Source organism: Mastigoproctus giganteus, chromosome 7 (genome assembly GCF_048544385.1).
Source record: "Mastigoproctus giganteus isolate SK-2022 chromosome 7, ASM4854438v1, whole genome shotgun sequence".
NCBI classification, from domain to species: Eukaryota; Metazoa; Arthropoda; class Arachnida; order Uropygi; family Thelyphonidae; genus Mastigoproctus; species Mastigoproctus giganteus.
The window spans coordinates 21,939,533-21,966,409 of NC_143581.1; the positions used below are offsets into that span (position 1 = coordinate 21,939,533).

Sequence of the window (26,877 nt, forward strand, 5' to 3'; positions counted from 1 at the left end):
TCGGCATTGAGCATGCTCAAGCCATTCAAAGCCTTGTACACCTCTATCAGATCACCTCGGCGATGCCTAGTCTCCAGGCTCTGTAATTTGCAAAACTTAAGCCTTTCTTCGTAAGAGCAACCCTTTGTTCCATTCACTAATCTTGTTGCCCTTCTCTGTACTCGTTCCAGCAGCTCTACATCCTTCTTGAAATGAGGCCTCCAGACCTGTATACAGTACTCAAGGTGTGGCCTGACCAATGCCTTATACAAGGGAATAATCACATCCCTGTCCCTGCTAGAAAAATTCCTGTATATCATTGACAAGACACCATGAGCTACTCTTGCAGCTCGTCTGCACTGCTCAGAGAACTTCATATCTGCCTGCACAATTACCCCCAGGTCCTTTTCATTCTCTACCACTGTCAGTGTAGTACCACAGAGTTGATACGTTGATCTGGGGTTACTGTTTCCCATATGTAGTACTTTACATTTGTCAATGTTAAACTTCATTTGCCACCTCTCAGCCCATCTGCTCAACCTTTCCAGATCCTGTTGCAGCAGCATAGTATCAGTAGTGTCCTTAACAACCCTGCCAACCTTTGTATCGTCTGCAAACTTGGACATTAAGCCTGATACACCATCATCAATATCATTTATAAATACAGAAAACAACAATGGACCCAACACTGAACCCTGAGGAACTCCACTAATAACATTAGTCCACGTTGAGCAGTGTCCATTGATTACCACTCTCTGTCTTCTGCCACTCAACCATCCCTTTATCCATAGCAGCAATTTGCCTCGAATGCCACACTTCTCCAATTTGTGCAGCAGTCTTCCATGCGCAACAGTATCAAAAGCCTTTCTAAGATCCAAATATATAATATCAAAGTTATTCCCTGCATCCAGTTCTTTTGTGACTACATCATAGTATCCAATCAAATTGGTCAGACAAGACCTGCCCTTAACAAACCCATGCTGTGTCTGAGCTATAACTGAATTCTTGTCCAGATGATCCTGCAGTGCTTCTTTAACCAGTGCCTCCATTAATTTTCCTGGAACCGAAGTTAAACTAACAGGTCTATAATTACTTGTGTCAGCCTTTGATCCTCCTTTGTGAATTGGGGTTACATTTGCACATCTCCAGTCCATGGGTACCTCCCCTGAGTCCAAAGAAGCTCTCATAATTATGGCTAGGGGTTTGCTTACTTCCTTTGCTGCCTCCTTTAATATAACTGGATAGATCCCATCCACCCCGGGTGCCTTTTTTATGTTTATCCTCAACAATTTCTCCTCCACTTTCCTCTCAGTTATTAGAAAATCATCTAGCTCACTGCCAATGTTTACTTCACCTACGACATTCCCCTTCCTGAATAACTCCTCATGTGTGAATGTAGATGCAAAATACTCGTTTAGATTGTTAGCCACCTGAGCTGGATCCTCAACTGTTGAACCATCAACATCCAGTGGACCAATCTGATTCATCCCTTTCCTTCTTGAGTTTAAATAGGTAAAGAACTCTTTTCTGTTTTTCTTTGCATCCTTTGCCAAGGATTTCTCATAATCTGCCTTTGCCTGCCTAATCTCCTTTGTGACTTGGTTACAGACCAACTTATATTTATCATAGGCTTCCACGTCACCCATTAATTTGTATGTATCCCATGCATTTTTCTTCTCTGCCATATGTCTCATTAGTTCATCTGACAACCATTTAGGCCTGAACCTTGAACAATATTCCTTGGTTGGTATGTAAAGCCTGGTAGCTTCCAAGATTAGTTCCTTGAATGCTTCCCATTTTGAATTTGCTGTTGGTAACATCATCAGTTGGTCCCACTGTATAGAATTTAAATACTGTCTCAGACCAGCATAGTCGCCTTTACGAAAACAAAAACCCTTCCCTTTACCTCTGATGGTAGTTACCTCCTTGAGTAAATCCCACTTCAGCACACTGTGATCACTGCCACCCAGTGGTTCATTTATCTGCAGATTCCTAATGCATGAAGAATCACTACTGATAATCAGATCAAGAGTATTACTCCCTCTAGTTGCCTCCCGAACATGCTGGTGTAGAAAACAATCATCCAATAAATCCACAAAAGCCTTGCTAGTGTGTGAGTGACCAACCCACAAATTCCAGTCAATATCTGGGAAATTAAAATCCCCCATTATAAGACTCTCTGATTTACTGGCCCACTCTATTTCCCTGTACAGTATCTTATTATACTCATCAGAGTCATTAGGCCTATAGCACACTCCTACTCTCAATTTTGATTTACCTATGCTTATGTCACACCAAACTGACTCAACACTCACTGTCCAGCGATGTCAACTGGCTTCACTTCCTTGGATTTTATGTGTTTTTTAACTAATAGCATAACCCCTCCTCCCTTCCTATCCTGTCTATCCTTTCTGTAGACGTTGTACTCCCCAAATTCCAGTTCTGCATTCCTTATATCTGTGTGACACCACGTCTCTGATATCCCAACAATATCTGCCTTTGATGTTTTGAGTAATACCTCAAATTCATCAAATTTATTTACTAAACTCCTAGCATTAGTGTACACGCAAGTATACATGCACCTGTTTCTATTCTTAGCTACCCTAACACAACCCATGTGTTTACTTGTAACGCAATGACTTCCAGCAGTCTCTGAAATATCCTGCATCTTGTTTTTCAGGCTTCTGCTCATTCCAATAGAAGCAGTGCAAGAATCTCTTTCACCTCTGCCAGTGGCTACTGTTAATCCATTAGTCTTTGTCTCCCCCCAAGCTAGCAGTTTTCCGACCCACCTAACACTGCCTCGATAGCATCAGCAAATATTCTTGCACCCTTTCTATTTAAGTGTATCCCATCCCTGTAGAAGCAATCTCTCCTGTTAACAAGTACAGTCCAGGCTGAAAAAAATTCTACCCCTTCAGCCTTGCACAATCTTTCCAGGGCCGAATTGATCGACAAGGCTCTCATCATATACTCCCTCCTATCGTGTCTGGGCAGAATTGCAGACACTTTCAAATTCAACCCTACTTCACGGCTTTTTTTCAACAGTGACCTCTACTTGTTAAGTAATTCCGCTGGTCTCCTACTCTTAATATCATTAGTGCCAACGTGTACAACTATATCACCTTTTGTGCCCTTAAAAGATGATATCTGCTCTACAACGTCATCAACCTTTGCCCCTGGCAGATCACCTCGCAGGTGCATAATCTCCAGACGCTGCAATTTGCAGAACTTAAGCCTTTCTTTGTAAGAGCACCCCTTTGTTTCCCTCACTACTCTTGTTGCCCTTCTCTGTACTCGGCTCTAGCAACTCTATATCCTTCCTAAAATAAGGCTTCCAGATCTGTATGCAGTACACTGACTATTGCTGTATACAAAGGGTTAATCACTGCATTGTCCCTGCTCTCAAAATTCCTGTATTTCATTCTTTACCACCCTAAGTGTAATACCACACAGTTGGTACGTTTCTCTGGAGATACTTTACCCATATGCAATACTTTGCATTTGTCAATGGTAATTGGTAATGGCATTTGTCAATGGCAATTGGTAATGACAATATGCAGTAGCATATTGTCATTACCAACCCTGCCAACCTTTGTACCTTCTGGCAAATTTTGACATTAAGGCTGATACACCTTCATCAATATCATTGATAAATATACAAAACAACAATGAGCCAAACACCGAACCCTGGTTGACTCCACTAATAAAATTAGTCCACGAAGGGCAGAGTCCATTGATTCCTCTGTATTCTCACACTCAACCACCCTTTTATCCATTATAGCAACTTGCCCTTAATACCAATTTGTACAGTTGTTTTCCATGTGCAACGGTATCAAAAGCTTTCCTGAAATCCAAGTACAGTAAACCCTCGCTAATCCGGTTACAGTTAATCCGGATCGAAATATGAAAAATTATGTTCACAGTTGAGTACTTTGAAAGACACGGGCTTTAGGAAGGCAGATGAGTCACTCTGACTTCGCAGAGAGAGAGAGAGAGAGAGAGAGATGGACAGTACGTTACATTATTTTCCATGTTGCTCAGTATCGTTGTTTACACTGAGTCGGACAGATGTTATTGCTTATATCACTTCATTTGCGTACTTTTTTATACGTATGTATGTACATAATTATGGGTTCTAAAGATCTGAAAAGTGCAATAAAAAGAAAACATGTTACTTTAACTATCATTAACAAGCTCAAAGTGACAGAACAACTTGAGAACTGTGTTCCTGGAAAAGAAATTGCTGAAGAATTTGGTATTGGCAAACAGACTGTTAGGAAAAAAAAAAAAAAGAATCTACAGGATGTCTCAAAAATATTGATACAAACGTTTAGGGGAGGTAGGTAACATCTAAAGGAATGTGAATCGCATAGGAACCCATAACCGGAAACGTCACAGGAAAGTAGTAGCAGAGGCACAAGAAGCAGAAATGACACAAGACAGTAATTAGTGGCAAACATTTATTTGACATAATATTAACAATGGAGTACGAGATGGATGCATTTCATGTTACGACAGATGCTCGAAGGTTCCACCACGAGAAGCGATGCATGTGTGACGCCGACGCAGCATGGATTGGCAGACAACGTCGAACACACCTGGAGTTTCTTTGACAGTAGCAGCAGTGCAGACGAGTCTCACCACGAGATCCATTTCGATCTCCACAGGCGATTCATACACGATAGATTTGAGGGCCCCCACAGGAAATCAAGGCTCGATAAATCAGGTGAGCATGGGAGCAAGGCAACGGGTCCACCACGGCCAATGCATTGATGCCCAAAACGTCTGTTCAAATGGTCATGAACACACCATTCATAATGGGCAGGCGCCCCGTCATGTTGAAACCAAATGTTGCATCTCACATTTGCTGGAACATCGTCAAGTAACCCTGGTAGAACTTGTTCAAGAAAGATCCGATATTTAGCTGAGTTCATGCGGGACGGTAACAGGTATGTGCCGACTAAGCAGTCACCGACCATACCTGCCCACACATTTATTGCGAAGCGATGTTGTGCCGCATCGGGGCGCACACCGTGTGGGTTGTCGTGAGCCCACACATGAGCATTGTCCTGATTGAATAAGCCTTCCTGAGTGAAATAAGCCTCATCCGTGACCAAAACATGGGCTGGAAAATTTGTCTTGAACACTTTCTTGGAGAAACCACTGCGCAAAAGTCACACGTGCACGATTATCTTGGGAGAGAAGTAACTGAACCCTTTGGAGATGAAAGGGGTGTAAGGAATCGTTGTGCCAGACACGCTGCACACTGCAACGAGACACTCCTAAGAGAGAGGCAACGGCACGTGTGCTGGTAGTAGGATTATTCTGGAAGGCATTCAACACACTTTGTTCTATGGCGGGAGCTCGCGTCGAACGTCGTCTGCTCGCACTACTCCTGTTACCTCTAAATGACCCATAATCGCACAAATTTTGATGCACACGCGCAAACAATGCAAACAAGCGGTGGTCCAGTACATGTCTGTCTGTCTGGGAAGCATTCACCATAAATTCGTTGAGCGGCTCATCCATTGCCCTCTGCTAATCCATACACTAGGTGCATGTCTGCCAGATCACAGTTCGTATATCGATGCATGCCCTTCGTGCGGCGACTACTCCTTGAATGAGTAAACTAAATTTTCCCTCTCGCGAACTGATGAACAGGCGCCGTCTGACTTACGGTGACGTTTCCGGTTATGGGTTCCTATGCAATTCATATTCCTTTAGATGTTACCTACCTCCCCTAAACGTTTGTACCAAAATTTTTGAGACACCCTGTATAAAGATGTTTTCTTTAAAATTCGATGTGGGAAGTGATAAAAGCAGTGATTCAAATAGAGACATTAAAAATACCAAAAGAAGTATTGCTAGAAGCTGTATTTAAGTGGTATTCATAGCAATAATCAAATGGCGTTGGAGTGCAATGCCAACGCCACCTGATAAATATATGCCAGCGCCACCTGATAAATATATTTGTTGCCCTTCTCTGTATTCGTTCTAGCAATTCTACATCCTTCCTAAAATGAGGCTTCCAGACTTGTATGCAGTACTCAAGGTGTGGCTGGACCATTGCCTTATACAAGGGGTTAATCACCTCATTGTCCCTGCTCACAAAATTCCTGTATATCATTTACAAGACCCCATGACGTACTCTGGCAGCTTGTCTGCACTGCTCAGAAAATTTCATATGACTGCACAATTACCCCCAGGTCTTTTTCATTCTCTACCACCCTGAGTGTAGCACCACACAATTGGTACGTTTCTCTGGAGATACTTTACCCATATGTAGTCTTTTTAGTTTTTAAATAATGGTTTTACAGTGATATTTTTTTATTTATTTTCATCAGCATTACCTATATTTTATTTATTAAATTTTCCATTTATTTGTGTTCTAAGTTTTTGTTCTTTTAAGGCCGTCTTTTGCTTCTCTAATCTGGATGATCTCTTTCCCCAGTTAATTCGAATTGGCGAGCGTTTACTGTATATGATATCAAAATTATTTTTTGTATCTTGTTCCTTTGTGAGCACCCGATAGTACAGTATTCAATTGGTCAGACTTCTCCTTAACAAACCCATGCTGTGTCTGAATTATTACTGCTGTCTTGTCTAGATGATCCTGCAATGCTTCTTTAATCCGTGGCTCCATTATTTTCCCTGGAACTGAAGTCAAACTAACAGGTCTATAATTACTCGTGTCACCCTGTGATCCCCCTTTGTGAATTAGAGATACATTTGCACATCTCCAGTCTGTGGGGACTTCTCCTGAGTCTAAGGATGCTCTCATAATTATGGCTAAGGGTTTGCTTACTTCCTTTGCCATCTCTGGATAGATAATATAATATAACTGGATAGATTCCATCCACCCAGGCCTTTCTTGTTTAACTTCAACAATTTATCCTCCAATTTGCTCTGTTTTTACAAAATCATTTAACTCCCTGTTAGAGTTTTATAAATATCTGGCCCTCTCCTTAAAAACTCATGTGTGTATGTAGATAGATGCAAAATACTCATTTAGTTTGGCAGCTATCTGAGAATGATCATTCACAGTCAAACCACTGTTATCAAGTCGACCAATCTGATTCATCCCCTTCCTTTTAGAGTTTATATAAGTTAACCCTGGGGACTCACATCTGGTGAGCATGGGCTTGGCACACCGAGGGTCCCGAGCTGGATATCATCATTCTTCTCTTTCTTGGTGATTCCCTTCTACTTTTGACTCTCTCTCTCTCTTAGGGTAACTTGGGAACTTTTTTTTTTCCTGGTGGAGCACAAGCCTCAGGCTTCCTTGCACCATATGGCTATTAATAATAATAATAAAGAAGTCTTTGCTGTTTTTCTTTTGCATCCTTTGCCAAGGATTTCTCAAAATCTGCCTTTGCTTGCCTAACCTCTTGTGTGACTTGATTATAGACTAGCTTATATCTATCATAGGCTTCTGTGTCGCATGACAATTTATATGCATCCCATGCATTTTTCTTCTCTGCCACAAGTCTCATTAGTTCATCTGACATCCATTTGGGCAGTATTTCGTAGTTAGAACAAAAAGCCTAGTAGCTTCCAACATTACTTCCTTGAATGCTTCCCATTTAGAATTTGCTGTTGGTAACATTATCAGTTGGTCCCACTGTATAGAACTTAAAAATCTCTGAGACCACTGTAGTCACCTTTATGAAAGCAAAAACGCTTCCCTTTACTCCTGATGGTAGTTACATTTTTAAGTAAATCCCACATCAGTACACTATGATCACTGCCACCTAGTGGTACCTTTATCTGTAAATTCTTAATGCATGAATAATCATTGCTAATCTCTACTATAATCACTACATAACTGAATATGCCATTAGTTCTATGAATTGGAACATCTTCAATCAAGTCTTGCAGTTCCACTGTGGTCAGTTCGATCTCCGTAAAAACATCGACAAGATGAATGCTTTCCAGAAGGCTAACTTTGTGCAGGGTCTGTTTAAGTGTAAGCTGGAGGCCACCATGGAGTCACTTTGCTCTAACAGTATCACTTGGTGGGTGCAAGGAATTGCGGCTTCTGTATGCCTACCAGTGATTTGAAAAGATTTTCAGAAGAAACAGTGTTATGCTCTGCAACAGGAATTGGGCCTCCTGAAAGTGGGATTCAAAACCTTTGGGGACAGTATACGAGACCTGACATCGTCAGAAATGAAAAGCCTGGAGAAATATTCTTGAGAGCCAGAAGGGAGAACTGTTCTGGTGAACTTTACAAGTGCCTTGCAGATTTTCGTACAGGCAACTTGCAATAAGAACCAAGTACCATAGTATCTCCAGGAGTGTCACAAGAAGCTGTTTCCAAGGCTCCAAACTAAACCCAGCAGTTTACAACATTGTCATGGATGAGTCTGGTTTCTTCCTCCATATGAAAATTATATCATATACTTATGACCTTGTTCTTGTTGGGGGCCTCCAGATCGGCCCTTGTGCATATGGCCAACGTGTCATTTCCACCCCAAAGATTCGGCAGACTTCAATAAACTGCAAATCTCAACAGACAAGAATAAGACCATGATGTTGAAGTGGTGTCTCAATGTCCATCAGCCTCCCATTATCCAGCTTAAGCAACACTTGCTTAGGAATAGGTGTTCTTCTGTTTCTTGACATCATACTTTATAATCAACGTCCTTTCTGTTGCATTTTAAGGTGGTCAATGAGAAAATTGTACACTTCATCATGTGCTATACTCGTTTACTAAGATGCGGAGTTGAAAAGCAGGTCCCTTTGACTAATCCCGTCAGTGCTGATGGGATACTTCCGCTTGGTCAGATTAAGAACCTGAGGGGGCATAGATTCAAGTTGAGTAAAGACAGTTGTAGAATAGATGTGCAGAAGTTTGCCTTTAGCCAGCAGGTGGTTGATTGCTGGAGCAGACTTTCATCTGTTGTGAAAGTTGATAGCTTAAATAAATTTAAGGCTGAACTAGACAAACATTTGGAGTGACTAGATGGGTGAAATGGTTTTTTTTTTTGGCTGAGGCTGTATAAGCTTGCTTTCTTGTATTATATACAGTGGGGTTGACAAAGGTTGGCTGGAACCACATAGTATAGTCAGCAAAAATTACCCATCTAAAAAATGAAATAACTACTGTGAAAATTAGGAAAGACATTTATTGCCATTACAGTTTAATAATATACATCAAAGCATTTATGTTACACTCCTCTGTGTTGAAAATGGTATCTCTTAAATGGCCACTGCCATTGCAAACAATTCTTTACTCATACTTTCTCACATTATCCATTGTCCTGTAATGTTCCTGGTGGTATTCTTTCATGCTTTGTTTCAATTGCTTAAGTGTCCATGCATGGTTTATGTAGACTTTGGATTTTAAGAAACTCCATAAATGTAAATCACAAACAGAGAGGGCTGTTTGTGTGACCAATTTATTACCAAAATGAGACAATGTGATTTAGAAGCATTTCTTTAAAGTGCTTGTGAAAAGTCTTGCAATATCCATAATACTACTGTTATCTGGTAGGATAGGTTCATGGATCCATGCTGTTTTTTGCCTCCTATCAGTGTGAAATAAGAACTAGGATCCCAGATGAGCAACATTCTCTCCCAGTCCTCTATTGCCCAATAATGTTTCATTCTGTGCAGAACAGTGAACCGTAAAAATCTATTATAAGGAAAACAAAGTCCAACAGCTGACCTAGTTGGCTTAGACAACCCCTGAATTGGATTGAACTGTGGATGGACTGGAATTCTGGATCAAGATGCATCCCATTTCTACAGATGAATTGGCATTGAAGGAGGAATGGTGTCATTGTTGATGCTATTGGGACCAAAGGTGGGCTACACATTATTCATTGAAACATTTTTTTCCAAATGTGAGATGGCTTGTAATTTTGGTAGTGTACATATATAAACAGTTGAACTGGTACAGTTGATTACTTTTATATTATATATGTATATAAATATATACATAATAATATAAAAGTAATCAACAAAGTGATGAAATAAAATGCAGGAAATTGAAACATTTGTTATATGCATCAATTCACTATAAAACTGCTGTTATATACGGAGTAAAACTTTGTTTTGCAGATTGCACTATCGTTCTCAATAAAATTAAATGCACACGAACTTTTTTTTCAAGAAAAATACAAACATTCAACCAATAAATTCCAAATTAACTTAAGTTTTATTTGAAGAAATTCCTTGATTGCATAATTAGTCGCTAAAATGTTTGCAACCGTCCCATAACAGAAAAGTAACTTTTTCAATTAAAGTATTTAAAAATGAATAGTTTTTGTGGGGAGATGTAACCCTCATCCAAGAAAGCACTGTGTGCAAAAAAACCGATTAAAATTCCTCTGATCCTGATATGAACCCAAGCATTTTAGCATTAGTAGAGGCATACGATACAAGAAAGCAAGCTTATGCAGCATCAGCAAAAAAAAACTTCCCATTTCACCCCTCCATTTGTTTCAAATGCCTGTCCAGCTCATCCTTAAATTTATTTAGGCTATCCACTTTCACAACAAGTCTGTTCCACCAATCAACTAGCTGCTGGCTAAAGGCAAATTTCTGCACATTTATTCTACAACTTCTTTCCTCAATTTGAATCTGTGCCCCCTTAGGGTCTTAATCTGAGCAAGAGGAAGAATCCAATCAGCATTCAGCTTGCTCAACCCATTCAAGGCCTTATACACCTCAATCAGATCACCTCGCAGGTGCCTACTCTCCAGGTGCTGCAATTTGCAGAACTTAAGCCTTTCTTCGTAAGAGCACATCTTTGTTCCCCTTACCAATCTTGTTGCCTTTCTTTGTACTTGTTCTAGAAACTCTACATCCTTTCTAAAATGAGGCCTCCAGACCTGTACACAGTACTCTAGAAAGAGCAAATGATGCCCCAACAACTACTTTATAGTTTTTTAAGAGTGTCTATGGTGTATCTAAACACCGATATTATATAGATATTAAACTCTTAAAGTATTATGCCAAGTGCATTTAATTATTTTAAATATTATCTTATACACCTTTTGGCATCTCTCATATTGTGCGATTAACTTCACAACTGGGTCGTCATGTCTGCAATACTAGGGTACCTGCCCACCCACTGATGATAGGCCAATAGCCTTGAAACATGTCTGGTGGTGGTACTCACTGAGAATAAGTAACAATAGTCTTCTCTATTAGTGAAGCGTTACTTATTTGAGGTAGTGCAGTATCATAGCAACTCGTCGTGAAGGCAGAGCACAATATGAGAAAGAGCAAATGATGCCCCAACAACTACTTTGTAGTTTTTTAAGAGTGTCTATGGTGTATCTAAACACCGATATTATACAGTACTCTAGGTGTGGTCTGACCATTGCCCTGTATAACGGGATAATTGCATCCTTGTCCCTGTAAGCAAAATTCCTATATATCATTGACAAGACTCCATGACCTGCCCTGGCAGCCCATCTGCACTGCTCAGCAAACTTCATATTTGACTGCACAATTACCCCCAGGTCTTTTTCACTTTCCACTTCCCTGAGTGTAGTACCACCCAGGTGGTACATTTCTCTTCGGTTATTGTTACCCATATGCAGTACTTTGCATTTGTCAATGTTAAACTCCAGTTTTTCAGCCCATTTTCCCAACTTATCTAGATCCAGTTGGAGTAGCATACTGTCATTACCAACCCTGTCAACCTTTATATCATCTGCAAACTTGGACATTAAACTTGATATACCTTCATCAATATCATTGATAAATAAGCAAAACAACAATGGGCCCAACACCAAACCCTGGGGAACTCCACTAATAACATTTGTCCACGAGGAGCAGTGTCCATTGATTACCACTCTTTGTTGTCTCACACTCAACCATCCCTTTATCAATCATAGCAGCTCATTCTTGATGCCATATCTCTCCAATTTGTACAGAAGTCTTCCATATGCAACAGTATCAAAAGGCACCTCCGTAGCCAGGTGGGAAGGAGCAGCAGTGCGTAGCACATGCTTCTTGATTAGACCGGGGTTTGAGCCCCTCACCACCAAATACAGAGGATGCGGAAAGGTCAGGGAATGACCAACGCATATCCTGGAGCAATATGGCCTTAGCTGCTAATGCTCCTAAAAACCAAATAACAAACAAACAGTATCAAAAGCTTTCCTGAAATCCAAATATATATCAAAATAATTTTTGGTATTCAGTTCCTTTGTGACCACATCATAGTAAGCAATCAAATTGGTCAGACAAGACCTCCCTTTGACAAATCCATGCTGTTTTAACTATTACTGCAGTCTTCTCTAGATGATCCTGCAATGCTTCTTTAACCAGTGATTCCATTATTTTCACCAGAACACAAGTTAAACTAACAGGTCTGTAGTTACTTATGTCACCTTTTGAACCTCCTTTGTGAATTGGTGATACATTTGCACACCTCCAGTCCATGGGAACCTCCCCTGAGTCCAAGGAAGCTCTCATAATTATGGTCAAGGGCCTGCTTACGTCCTTTGCTGTCTCTAATATAACTGGATAGACCCAGTCCACCCCAGGTGCCGTCCTTATGTTTAACTTTAACAATTTCTCCTCCACTCTGTTCTGTTATTACAAAATCACTTAGCTCCCTGTGAGCATCTGCTAAACTTCTGGCACTCCCCTCATTGAATAACTCTTCATGTGTGAATGTAGATGCAAAATCCTCATTGTTTATCAGCTACCTAAGCATGATCATCAATAGTCAACCCATCTATGTTAAGTAGTCCAATCTGATTCATCCCCTTACTTCTAGAGTTTACATAAGTGAAGAACTCTTTGCTGTTTTTCTTTGCATCCTTTGCCAAAGATTTCTCATAATCTGCCATCGCCTGCCTAACATCCTTTCTGACTTGATTACAGACTGGTTTATACCTGCCATAGGCTTCTGTGTCGCCTGATACTTTATATGCATCCTATACATTCTTCTTCTCTGCCACTACCCTCATTAATTCATCTGACATCCATTTAGGCTTAAACTTTGAACAGCATTTCTTAGTTGGAATGAAAAGCCTTGTAGCCTCCAAAATTAAGTCTCTGAAGGCTTCCCATTTAGAATTCACTGTTGATAACATCATCAGTTGATCCCACTGTACAGAATTTAAAAACTGTCTGAGACCTCTGTAGTCACCTTTACGAAAGCAAAAGCCCTTCCCTTTAGCCTTGATGGTAGTTACATCTTTAAATAATTCTCACATCAATACATCGTGATCACTGTCGCCCAGTGATTTTCTGCAGATTCTTAATGCATGAAGAATCACTACTGATAATCAGATCAAGAGTATTACTCCCTCTGGTTGCCTCTCGAACATGTTGCTGTAGAAAACAGTCATCCAATAAATGCACAAAAGTCTTGCTAGCGTGCAAGTGATGATGAAAAAGTCAATATCTGGAAAGTTAAAATCTCCCATTATAAGACATTCTGATTTACTGGCCCACTCTCTTTCTGTGCACAATTGCTCATTATACTCATCAGATTCATTAGGCCTATAACACACACCTACTCTCATTTTTACTTTCCTAGTGCTTATTTCACACCAAACAGACTCAACACTGCATTGTCCACCTGCATCCAATTGATTCTCTTCCTTAGATTTTATGTGTTTCTTAACTAACAGCATAACCCCTCCTCCCTTCCTATCCTCATACACATTGTACTCACCAAATTCCAACTCTGCACTGCCTATATCTGTGTGACACCATGTCTCTGATATCCCAACAATATGTGCCTTTGATGTCTTGACTAGCACTTCAAGCTCATCAAATTTAACTATACTCCTAGCATTGGTGTACATGCACCTGTTCCTGCTCCTAGCCACCCTAACACAGCCCATGTATTAGACATAGTGGAACAAGACTACTTGTTCCACTATGACTCCCAGCAGTCCTGGAAATCTCCATTACCTTGCTTTACAGTTTGCTGCCCATTCTGATAGAAGAAGTGCAAGAATCACTTTTGCCTCTGCCTGCAGCCACTATTAACCTTTTAGTATGTGTATCCCCCCAAGCTAGCAGTTTTCCGACCCACCTAACACTGCTTCGATAGCATCAGCAAATATCCTTGCACCCTTTCTATTTAAGTGTACCCCATCCCTGTAGAAGCAGTCTCTCCTGTCAACAAGCACAGACCAGGCTGAAAAAAAAAAAAAAAAGTCTACACCTTGAGCAATCTCTCCAGGGCCAAATTGATTGACAAGGCTCTCATCATATACTCCCTCCTGTTGTGTCTGGGCAGAATTGCTGACACTTTCACATTTAACCCTAATTCGTGACTTTTTTTTCAACATTGACCTGTACTTGAGTAAATCTGCAGATCTCTTACTCATAGCAGCTTAATGTCATTAGTTCCAACATGTACAACAATATCACCTTTTGTGGCCATAAAAGATATTTGCTCTACAACATCAACTTTTGCCCCTGGCAGACATACCCTGGTCCTGTTCCACCTATCCTTCTTGCATAATATATTCTGTCTCCCTGACAATGCAGTCACCAACAATAACTAGTTCCTTTGGGACCAGTGCATTCTGCCTTGGAGATTGCCTCTGTGTTGCCTGATGCACAGGAGTGAGCTCAGCCATTGAGCCATTTTCCACATGATGTGGAAGGATAGTGACTGTGACCGAACTGTGCTTCCCACAGGAGTACTGAATGTTGTAAGTGGGGTGATGGAATTCATTTGAGGGTAGTAATTTCTTCCAGATCTCTGGTTTTGATTTTTGTCTATATCACAACATGGAGAGATATTAGGATGTCTTTTCCACATTGTAGTGCAATAATTGGCAATATTATTATACTTGAATGTTTTTTGTTTTCTGTTTACACAAGATAGACAGAATACAAGAAACAGCACCATATTTAGCAGTCATGGGCTTGAACCACTGTCACTCAAGGCATGTGTACTTATGCACCTGCGCACTTGACCACTCGGCTATGGCGGCCAATGTTTTTTGTAAACTATTTAATCTTTGTGTAACTAATTTAAATTGAGGAAGAAATCTGAGAAAAAATAAATTGTCCTATCTTATGCTATGGTTTACTGTGTATGAATTGAAGACTAGTTTGAGGGCAATGTCCACAGAAAATAAAGTAGCATGTTCATTTAAAAAAGTACACAACCTGGAAAGGAACACTATAGTGCCTTATTGCACTGAGCAAATTCACAAAATAACTGCATCACACTTACAAAAAAAAAAAAAAAAACAAAGAAGCGTTTATATACTATTACAAGATTGATACAAAACTGTAGCTTTACGGGCCAAAAAACTACAGGCATTTATTTACATTTTTATATTCATAAAAATTAACTCATAATAACAACTAATAATAGTTAAGCATCTGCTTTCAACTGATTTTCATTCAAGCTTATCTTCTCTCCAGGTTTAAAAGCTGGCATGCCAAGATAAGGACAGCTGGCACAACGAAAAGCATCCCCAAGATAACACTGAAAAACACAGAAAATTATGCAAAACAGGCCAATGAACAAGAATTTCAATATACTTAATATTGTTTAAATACAGGAAATACATGTTGGTCTCTGTCTTGGAAGAGAGGAAGTTATATGAGATATTCAATATTTTCAGTAATGTGGACCACTGGTCCAACTATTCCATGGCTCGCTCGCTCGCTCGCTCTCTCTTTTTTTTTTTTTTTTTTTTTGAAAATGCATCATTACTTTAGCCAAGATCAAGATATACTAATAAGCTAAAATGTTATGAAAAACCCGTCTCCATGAGTGGATGCATCCCACATCACCTAGGAGTGATGTCACAGACAAGCACAGCATATATAGAGATGCCATAAGTAGTGCCTGTCAATTCGTCAGTAACAAGCTCGTGCAATGAGGAAAGGGAAGGACCTAAAGGAGTTTGAACATGGAATTATTTGCAGTGCTGGAAGGAAGGGACCAGTAGCTCAGCAAACACAGACATTGTTGACTGTTTGAGGGCTGCTGTAGTGAAGGTGTGGCAGGAATGGTCCAAAGAGAGAAACAACCACTGGTTGACAGTGGAGGTGAACAGCAGTTGATACATGCTATCTGGAACAACAGACTGTGTTCACGATCACTCAATTAATGGCAGACTATAACCAGGGCACACAGAGAAATGTTTTTGAACACACTATTCAGTGGACACTATTGCAGATAAGCCTACAGAATAGTGACTGTTTATGTGCCTATGCTAACTGACCATCATTGAATACACAACCCATCACAACTTACTTAAAACATTTAAAGGATACATGGCTTGGGAGATTCATGAACATAGTATGCATGCTTCATTTTAAATTTTAAAATGTTTATAGTGTGTCCATGAATACCCCTCATGAATTTTTTTTATTTAACAATAATCTTCACACAAACTCAAACATTCACAGAGGAAAGCTTATAATAAAGATGCAAATACCTATAATCTGAATTTTTTTTGTCAGTAATACTATAAGCACCTTAAAAATAAAATATCACAAATATGACATGGTCCTGAAACTATAATAACAAGGTCAGTGTGTTTTACTGGTTGCATGCACTATAAATTCTTCTTCATAATGGAAAGAACATTTAAGAAATTAATGAATTTTAAAAAACATCATTGATAAAAAAAAAATAAATTGACACCGCTTCAGTTGCAGTGCATTTCTTGGTGGATACTATGGCAAAGTTTATATTTGTACAATTATATTAATAATAAGTAATTATATTAATGCTTTTTTTTTTTTCTGTGGTGCTCAGGAAAGTTACAGTGTATTTCCCTAGTGAGAAATACACTATAACTGCCATGTATAAGTGGCAATGTTGCTTTAACACAAACAAAGCTGCACAGTATTACACTTAAAAAATAGTACAGATTAAGTCTTAATATAGTCAGATTTATGAGGTTCTGCTGTATATGTAAAATATAGGCTGAAATGGACTAAAACCATGTTTAGCCATTAGTGTGAAGCTGTGGTCTCTCTCTCTCTCTCTCTCTCTCTCTCTCTCTCTCTCTCTCTGCTCTGTAATCATACTCCATGACAGAATTGTATGGCAGATAAGACCCAAAATTCCTTACATTTTAGGAGTACAGCGTGGTAGATGACTTTCATCAACCGGTGAAATACCACCACTTTGCTTATTGGAGGCTTGAAGTGGTGAAACCCATGTTTAGTCTCTAGAGCAAAGTTTCTGGCATCCCCCTCCCCTCATACTTCTCCTTCAACCCACACACAGTACTAAGTACTATAGGTTTTGATACCTTTCGTGTTTGGGGTTTTTCATAAAAAAAAAAAAAACTTGTGGATGTGAATCTTACTACCATATTATACTGTAAATCAAATAAAAAAAAAAACCTTTCATTTTGCACTTTAAAAAGATTAAGGAAACCCAAAATAAACAAATTAAGATAAAAATGTTTAGCTGATTTTAGCTGCAACTTTTTTTAAATGTATTTTGGTTGAAATTAGTATTTTATTTCTATTCCCCTCAAGATTGAACATTAAAATTTAAATTTTCCAAAAACTTAAATAGCAAAAAAAAAAAAAAAAAAAGTGATTTAAAAAGTTAAAATTACAGTTCCTCTTATAGCATGATGGATGCACATACAAAGCTCATTATTAAGCTATTAAAGGATAAATTCCTATGATTTATGATCTGTGTTAAATGCATCTATAAATTTATTGCATATTTCACTAATGTACTCAGGCTCAGACACTGATGCAGATTCTTTCATCGTAGTACAGTAATGAGGGAGAGGTGCAGACATAAGTAAATGTAACCAAAGAAACATCAAAAATAAGCAACAAATTTATCTACTAATCAAAAACCAGTTGAAATTATATTTTTCCACTTGTCACTTACGCAAATTATACTATATAATATTGGTGTAAATACACCATAGTTAACCCATAGATTTGAACTACGATTGTAGCGTAGAAGGCATCGTTTTAATTGTATCTCATAATGTGGTTGCCTTCACAACAAGATAGCTACTATTAAATTACTTCAAATAAATAATGCTTCTCTAGTAGAGAAGGCTACTGTTATTTATTTTCAGCGTACCACCACCCAGACGATCGTTTCGAAGCTTTTTGGCTTCGTCATCAGTGGGCGGGTAGGTAATACAACAAGCCATCTCAGTTGCGAAGTTATATCCACATTATGAGAGATGCCAGAAGGGTGTGGTGGTAATGTATTTGGAAAATTAAATGCACTAGGCATAATCCTTATGGGTTTTGATAATTAACTATATAATATCGGTGTAAATACACCATAGTTAACCCATAGATTTGAGCTATGATTGTAGCGTAGAAGGCATCGTTTTAATTGTATCTCATAATGTGGCAACTGAGATGGCTTGTTGTATTACCTACCCACCCACTGATGACGAAGCCAAAAAGCTTCGAAACGATCGTCTGGGTGGTGGTACGCTGAAAATAAATAACAGTAGCCTTCTCTACTAGAAAAGCGTTATTTATTTGAAGTAATTCAATAGTAGCTATCTTGTTGTGAAGGCAACCACATTATGAGATACAATTAAAACGATGCCTTCTACGCTACAATCGTAGCTCAAATCTATGGGTTAACTATGGTGTATTTACACCGATATTATATAGTTAATTATCAAAACCCATAAGGATTATGCCTAGTGCATTTAATTTTCCAAGCAAATTATACTGGAAAGGTTTTCACAGATGAGTATTTGTGAAGCCCTGATCATTGTTATGGAATTGAATTATCATTCTAAAGTTCTTCTTAAACTATAAATGCAGAGGAAAATTATCTATCTTATTCTTTAAAAAAATATATATGACATAGTAAAACAAAAAACTCTTTACATTTCCACAAGCTGAAGTTGCAGATACTGCTTTGGTTTGACGAGCCTCTTGTTCCAATTCCTCTGCTAACCCACAAGTGCAATTTTTACAAGCTTTCCTTTTCTTAGGGCCATCACAAGAAACTATATTTAATAAAAAAAAATAATAATAAATGTAGAATTTTATTTCATGAATAATAATTATTCTCAAATATGTTAAGGAAGCTAGCCATTATATTTCCCATTGATATACAGTAAGTCCTTGCTGTTTGTTGCCCAGTAGTTCATTTTGTTCATTCATCACCACAATAACATATGCACACCACAATCTGTGAGAGCTCACAATGGGTTGTATCACTGTTAAATCAGCCGTGTTTTGTGCATTTAGTGAAAATTTCTCAATTTCTTATAAATTTAATTGCAACCTTAAATGTTTCCTTCAATTACTGTATATAAATATTTTAAAGGATAATTTAAAAATGCTAAAAATATTCAGATATTTTAATATACTTCTTACTATTATTAATGAAATTAATAAATTTTCTAATGCATATGCATATTAAAACCATACCCTGTTTAATTATGACATCTAAACAACCTGCTTTGTTAGAAAAGAAAAGGCTAAACCATGATGTTAGAACAAAAGTTGAACGTTATTCACAGGTTTGAAGATGATGAATGTGTGTGGTGGACATGCATGAGATTATCCATGCCTCCAACCATGGTAACATCTGCTTAAAAAAAAAAAAAAAAAAAAGCACAGTATTTAGAAGTGTTACACAAAACGTTACTCCCATAGGATGCAACCAAAGTAAAAAGAAACAATGTTATGGAAATAATGAAAAAACTATAAGTTATCCGGATTAAAGATATGAATCAACAACATATGCCAAATAGTATAAGGATAATTATGAACAAAGGCATTACATATGCATTTATAGCAAGAATTTGGTGAAAGTGTGCAAAAGAAGCTTTAATATTAGTTGTGGATGGTTTAATTGTTTTAAATGAAATTTACTGTTACAAAGAAAGAAAAACATTAAATGACCGAAATCAGTTCTTTATAAAAAAGAAATTGGCCTTTTCTTAAATTACTTTTGTTTATTTATAGTTTATATTACACAGTTTATACTAAGGAGAAAAAGAGTTAAGAACTCAAGATCATGAATTGTGAGTAAGAGGGCAATATGTATATGGAGTGAGAAGAGGATCAAGGGGTGAATTGCTTCTCTTCTTAGTAACATATTTAGAGTTTATTGAAACTAATGTGATCCTAAAGAACATTTGCACTTTTTACCCACATAATTTTTTAACACATCTTTGGAACATATCCTTCATGCAATACATACAAGGTTGATAAGCTCCATTGTTTGTTGCAGTTCTAGAACATAACCACGACAAATAGCAAGAACTTACTGTATTTTAAAATACAACAATTTGAATAAAATTATAAAAAAATGCACGAAGAAAGGAAGTGGTTTACCAGTAATGAAAAAAAAAAAAAAAAAAAGATTTTTTTTTTTTTGCACTTATAAAATTTTGAATACGCGAACAATTTGAACAGAATAGAAACGGACAATAAATTTTTAAGTAGGTGTGCATAAGGTCAAGGATCGTTTCCTCGAAAAGACCATTTTTCTGAAAATGGCCAAGCCAGGAATTATATGACGAAACGAACAGGAAGGGTTTTAGATGGTCAAGGACGGGATTAATGGGGATTAGAGAAAACAGGGGTAGGGGAAATGAGAACATAATTTGGTATATAAGGAATTGAGAGGCAGGAAAATTGTTGTTCTTTAAGAGTAAGGCTTTTTGGTGTGTGTGGGAGTAAGGGAAAGGTTCAAATACAGTTCAGTTATAGTTATCAAGGGATCGGAATGAGCTGAACAGAAAAGTTGGAGATAAAAGGAAAGCAGAGGAAGCAAAAAGGACCACGAGTATAAAGTCAAGCAATGGAGGACCCATCCTTATTGAATATGTTGGCCCAACCTGTGAAAACCTGTAACTAAGATATTGTTGAGTTTAGTATTCCAAAATTTTGGCCCAGGGGAACAAGATTAACTAACTTTAGAACCCCAATGCAATAAAAAGGCACTCTGTATTCTTATAGACTAGGATACTTAAGGAAAATTGCAGAGATAATGTTCACTTTACGGCAGAAGGACACCATACCAATAGTTATGTAAGATATACTGAGGATGAAAATTAATGTAATAACAATTGTCTAGTGATGTGGAAGTGACAGAGCTGTTTGTTGAATTATTATACAGATATACCGATATTATACAGATAATACTAACATTGTACCTGGATGGTGATGGGCTGTTACCAGAAAACAATGCCACACACTCCACAGGGCACGAATTGTGTAAGAACAGCATACAGAATGCTGATATTGCCAAAAGTTAATTTTGACGTGGCTATAAATTTGATCAGTCTTCAATTTTTATATCAATTTCTAAAAGAAATTTAAAATCAGATACAGATTAAGGCAGTGAAAGTCTGACAGAAAAATAAGGCATAGGTATACTCTCTCCCTTTTAATTTTACTAGGCTAAAAGTGTGTGTTTATGAAGTGGGAAATTTTTTTTTTTTTTTTTTTTAAAGTTGCAATGGGAAAATTAAAAATAAAAAAACATCACTGTAATGTTAGCGCAGTTGTGGGAAACCACCAGTGGCACCTCACCCCCCCAAACACTATGTACATAATGTCATTAGAAAGTTCGTGTGGTCTTTATACACAAAATAATACCATTTAAGTAATTAGGTTAAGTGGGGAGAAAAATCATGTGCAAAGTCAATTTTTCAGCATCTGACACCTTGAGATAAAGGCATAAATCTGAAAAGAGTACATATTCAATCACATTATGTGTCTGTTATGTAATGTAGACATAAAGAGACAAAAAAATCGTTTACTTTACTACTTACCACAGCTGCCAAACATGATCCTAATTCTATTCATTAGAGATCCAAGTCTAAAGTATTACTTTTTTGTAAAATGTCAGTTTGTAAAATCTTGATTTCTATGCTTTTATTCTGATAACTAAAAGATTTTCTGGCATATGACCTTCTCCTCTTGAAATAAAAATTCATTGCATCAAAAATTAGGCTCTCTTTTGCTCACGATGTTACTTTTCTTCCTTAATTACAAATCTGCTCTACCACAGAATATTGAAATTGTTTCTCATACCTAGGGTGGTATCCCAAAACCTTTTCAACTCTTAGATCATTCAAAAAAGGGCAACCAGTTAAAACAATGATCCCTCACTTTTAAACTTAACCCACTCGTTATGTTCACTTTCTGCTGCCTTTTCTACAGATATTTCCAAGGGCACTGTTCTGAATTGGCAAATGAACTTCCTTCTCTTCTTTCAAAATTGGTTGAAACATATACATCAAGTAGCCAATATGCATTTATAGTTTACCTGATAATTTCCAAACTAAACTTTTCCTCTTCTTTATTTATCCCCTCTCTCTCTCTCTGGAAAAACAACCTTATTTTATATATATATATATATTCCATTAAAATTATGACCTACGGAATTTGAAGTTCAGTGCCAACAAAGTCTTTAACTCTAAATAAATGCTTTTTTAATGTGATCATTAAAGATAGATTAATTTTTTAAAAGATAATTCTTGTTTAAAAAATTTTTATCTTTAGCTTTTACATAAACAGACCCTACCTTTTAGAGATTCTGGACTGGGTTTTACAAGGTCATCCTCATCCAAAAGTTGATCTGAATCTATAAGTTCTACATCTTCATCAAGAGTATCGGATACTGATAAACTCCATATTTTTGACATATCTTGAGCTAGCTTGGCTGAGGCTTGAAAACAAATTAAAGAATTTTTTCATAACAGTAATTTATTTAAATTTCATTAACATTCTTGAACAATAATATAGCTTGTTCACTTTTAACAATTAAAATGACTAGTGGAAGACCACTGTGAATACACAATGCTCCTCCACCAGGCAATTCCACTATAGGGCTGCACTGTGGAGAAAAATGACTAACATTCATAATGTTACATCGTGGCCATGGGTATTCAAACAAGAGGGAAAGAAAATATGTAAAGGGCATACTATAATAAGCTTAATTGAAATAATTTGATAAAGTATAGGGCAAAATCCTTATCCATTGTCAAAAGGTTCAGCTTGGAGACCGAATATCTCCAAGTATCTCCGAATATCTCTCTAAATTATGATGCAGCAAATATGTCAGCCTTTCCTCACTTATTTGTTATTATACACTGCTCTACTGAAATATTAGAGAATATACTTAATAGCACATAGGCCCACCTTTAGTGGAAATGACAGCATGAATCTTGCACGGCCTAAATTAGGTGTACGTAGGTGTCTGTGGTGCCACCTGATAATGATCCTTAGGTGTTATCAATCACTGGCTGCTGAGACCTACATGAGGTGCACCAGGTGTTCAGATTCCATGATTTCTCAATGTTGCGGTTTGTTTTTAACCCCTTCCTGGAACATATATTTCTGGAAAATGTGCCATAACGGATAGACTTTTTTTTATTTTACAGATTAAAAGTATGCATCATGCGAATACTCGTATAGTTTTTTGGTGTTTTTTATCAATTTTTTCATAGAAAATACATGGGAGTAATTAACCCATTTGGGCTATCCCGAGTTATCTCGTGTACGCCACATGGGAGTAATTAACCCATTTGGGCTATCACGAATTATTTTGTGTACGCCAAAACGTGTGCAAATTATACAGATTTTTTAAAATAAATTAGCACTTGAGCTAAAAGAAAGGCACAGAAAAAGTCTTCATTACTCATTATATAAATAAATTTAAAAAATCAAGTGGAACGCACAAGCAGTAACCTCCCGCCACAAGCAGTAATTGCAAACTAACTACCGTACTTCCCCATGTATAAGACACACCTTTTTTCGAAAAATTTGGGGTCTAAAAACTGGGTGCGTCTTATACAGTGGTTGTAGATTTTTTTTACTTGCATTTCGTGCTTATTGTCTTTGTGCTCATTGTTTCGCACTTGTTACTGGTATATTAGGTTACGTTTTTCCACATTCTGCCCAGAAATGGCTCAGAAAAGATTTTCATACAGTGCTGAATTCAAGTTAAAAGTGATCTAGTTTGAAAAAGTGAATGGAAATCATGCTGTTGAACATAAGTTTGGTCCTCCTCCAACTAAGAAAACAATCCGAGACTGGCTACGGGAAGAAGAAACCCTACTGAAAACGCCATGGCAGAAGAAGGCCATTAGAGGCAAGTCAGCAAAATAGCCTGATTTAGAGAGGGAATTGAAGATATGGATTGAGGACCAAAGGGCAATTGGAATTCCTGTGTCCACAAAGATGGTTCAGCATGAGGCAAGAAGAATTGCTGATGAAAAAGAAGTTACTGATTTCAAAGGAGAACGCAATTGGTGCTTCAGGTTCATGAAACGGAATGAACTAAGCATGCGTACACGCACCACACTTGCCCAAAAGATGCCTGAAAGCTATGAGCAGAAGGTCCTTGAATTTCATTGTTTTGTCATTCAATGTCAGAAGACACATCAGTTTGAGTTGGGACAGATTGCAAATATGGACGAAGTACCCCTTCAATTTGATGTCCCAAGTAACAGACAGAACTGTTGATAAGAAGGGGGTGAAAACTGTAACTGTGAAGACAAGTGGACATGAAAAGAGCCATTATACAGTTGTTCTAGCTTGTTGTGCCGACAGAACCATGCTGCCTCCTATGATGATTTTCAAACGCAAAACAATGCCAAAAGAAGACATTCCTCGAGGAGTGATTGTCTACGTTCATGACAAGGGTTGGATGGATCAGGATGGGATGAAGATCTGGTTTGAGAAAGTTTGGAGCAGGAGACCAGGTGGGCTCTTATGCAAACCTGCCCTATTGGTGCTTGATCAGTTCAGGGCACACATAACAAAAAATACAAAGATTTCTGCAGAGCAAAAAACAAAACTTGCCATCATACCTTGACATCCCAGCTCCAACGACTTGATGTCAGCATTAACAAACCCTTCAAAGCTGATATGAGAGACGAATGGAACCAATGGATGAAGTCTTCTGGGGACAATTTGACACCAGCATGAAGAGTGAAGAAACCAGCTATAGGAGAAGTTTGTACCTGGGTGAAAAGATCCTGGGATAATATCAAGATTGAGATCGTTGTCAAGTCATTTAAGAAGTGTGGCATTTCAAATGCCATAGATGGAACTGAGGGATATATGAAGACAGTGATTTGTCATCAGACACAGATGAGGACAAGCTAATGGATGGGAGTTTTGACAGTGATGAGTTGAATTTTATGATGAATAAAACTTGAGTTCAATAACTTTGTAATACATTTTTTTTCAAATTTCAGGCCCCAAAATTAAGGTGCATCTTATACATGGGGAAATACAGTACATTCTGACTCATGGCTGCCACAAGTGGACAGGCGAGATAAGCATCACTTACGGGCAACAGTTCAAGAGGGCGCTGAAATATTTTTTGCTATTGTTTTTGTGAATTATTTTTGTGGGTTCAGTATTCTGCATTTAGGATGGCAAATTATATTTTGCTTATTGGCAGCACAGGAACGCGTGCTACTGTTCTGACATTGCTGTACAATATAAGTAAAATGAAAGCCAGTCGTTTGCTGCAGGCGTAAGAAAATCCTGAGAAAACTCGGGATTTACCTGCCTAATGCAAAATTAGCCAGATAAATGCCAGAGAAAATATGTTTCAGTACTAAATTTGGAGGTATTATTGTTAGCTTCAGGTATTATTTTTTTATTATTGTATCCTGAGATATTTTCGTGTAGTTCCAAATAACTTTTAAAACTAAAAACGAGATATCTCGGGATAATCCATGAAGCAGTTAAAGTGCATCAGCATCTTAGCCCTTGTATACCAATTCTCAATGGATTCATATCTAGCAATTATCAGTGCTGTGCTCAATTACCACTCTCACACAATTTGCACTGTGAGCTGGTATTATCATCATGGAACAGTTCACTGCCATCTAGCATTATGAAATAAATGCTACTTCACAAGAATGTACAAACATACTCTCCAGAATAAAAAAGAGCAGAACTGTACCATACTTCAAAAACTGTTCCAAACACAAACCACCACCAATAACTTGCACAGGATGAATTAGGGATCTACTGATTTGTGTAGCTTCCTCCACACTCTTGTGTGTCTAACAGTGCTAAACAACGCAAGCCACGATTCATTTGGCCACATTTGTTTCCAGTGCTCCATCAATCAACAACCCTTATGGTCAAATGCAAATAAACCCTTGTGATGATTTCCAATATCGCTGAAAATGGTTTCTATGGAGCAGTGGTCTCAATGGTTTGGTCTTCTCACTGTTGCCCCCCTCAGTAGCCACTAACTGAAGGCCCTGACACTGTCTGTACCATTATGTGGGTGAATGCCACTATCACCCATAACAATGTTGGGTTGCATGAGTACCTGTAATCATGCTTCTTGGAAGGTCACTTACGTCATCTGTCTTTTTCAGAGTACACTTTTAATGCATTCACAGATGTGCTACAGCTCTTAGAGATTTGTCATACCACATAACTTGGCAAGTTATGAGCTATTTTATCTGTCTGTAATGGGAGGCATGTGGATATTGGAAATGGATTTTCTAATGAACAAGTAGATTATTTGTTTGTTATTTGGTTTTTAGGAGCATTAGCAACTAAGGCCATATTGCTCCGGGAATATGCAGTGGTCATTCCCTGACCTTTCCGCATCCTCCGTATTTGGTGGTGACGGGCTCGAACCCCGAGTCTAATCAAGAAGCGTGTGCTACGCATTGCTGCTCCTTCCCACCTGGCTACGGAGGCGCCTTGAATAAGTAGGACGGAAATATCTGTTCTTCACTTAGATAAATTAATGTGTAAAAATTATATCAAGTTAACTTTTGACAAGTGAAGTGGGGTATGCGAAGAAAGACATGGGTATTTTCTTATGAATATATATTACACTATACAATAGTGATTTTTCTCTTTAGTCAAAGGATAGATGATTTTAGTGTGTTTCTGCTCTAATTATCAGTCATCCAATATTTTTAAAAAAAATGGTGGGTGACTGATTATTGAAAATAACATTTGTGATTTTTTCAAATT

At 37.9% G+C, this 26,877-nt stretch overlaps 1 protein-coding gene across 2 annotated transcripts in view; it reads right to left on the bottom strand.

Annotated features, from left to right (window-relative positions):
* Positions 1–15,233: 15,233 nt before the first annotated feature.
* Positions 15,234–26,877, bottom strand: part of CIAPIN1 (cytokine induced apoptosis inhibitor 1) — a 51,115-nt gene continuing 39,471 nt past the window's right edge. For both annotated transcript variants that reach the window (XM_090378718.1, XM_090378719.1), the window contains 3 exons: positions 22,439–22,582; positions 18,778–18,899; positions 15,234–15,412 (listed from right to left, as the gene is read on the bottom strand). In XM_090378718.1, coding sequence (XP_090234844.1) covers positions 15,299–15,412; positions 18,778–18,899; positions 22,439–22,582 — 380 coding nt within the window. In that variant the 3' untranslated portion in view covers positions 15,234–15,298. The remainder of the gene's footprint in view (positions 15,413–18,777; positions 18,900–22,438; positions 22,583–26,877) is intronic.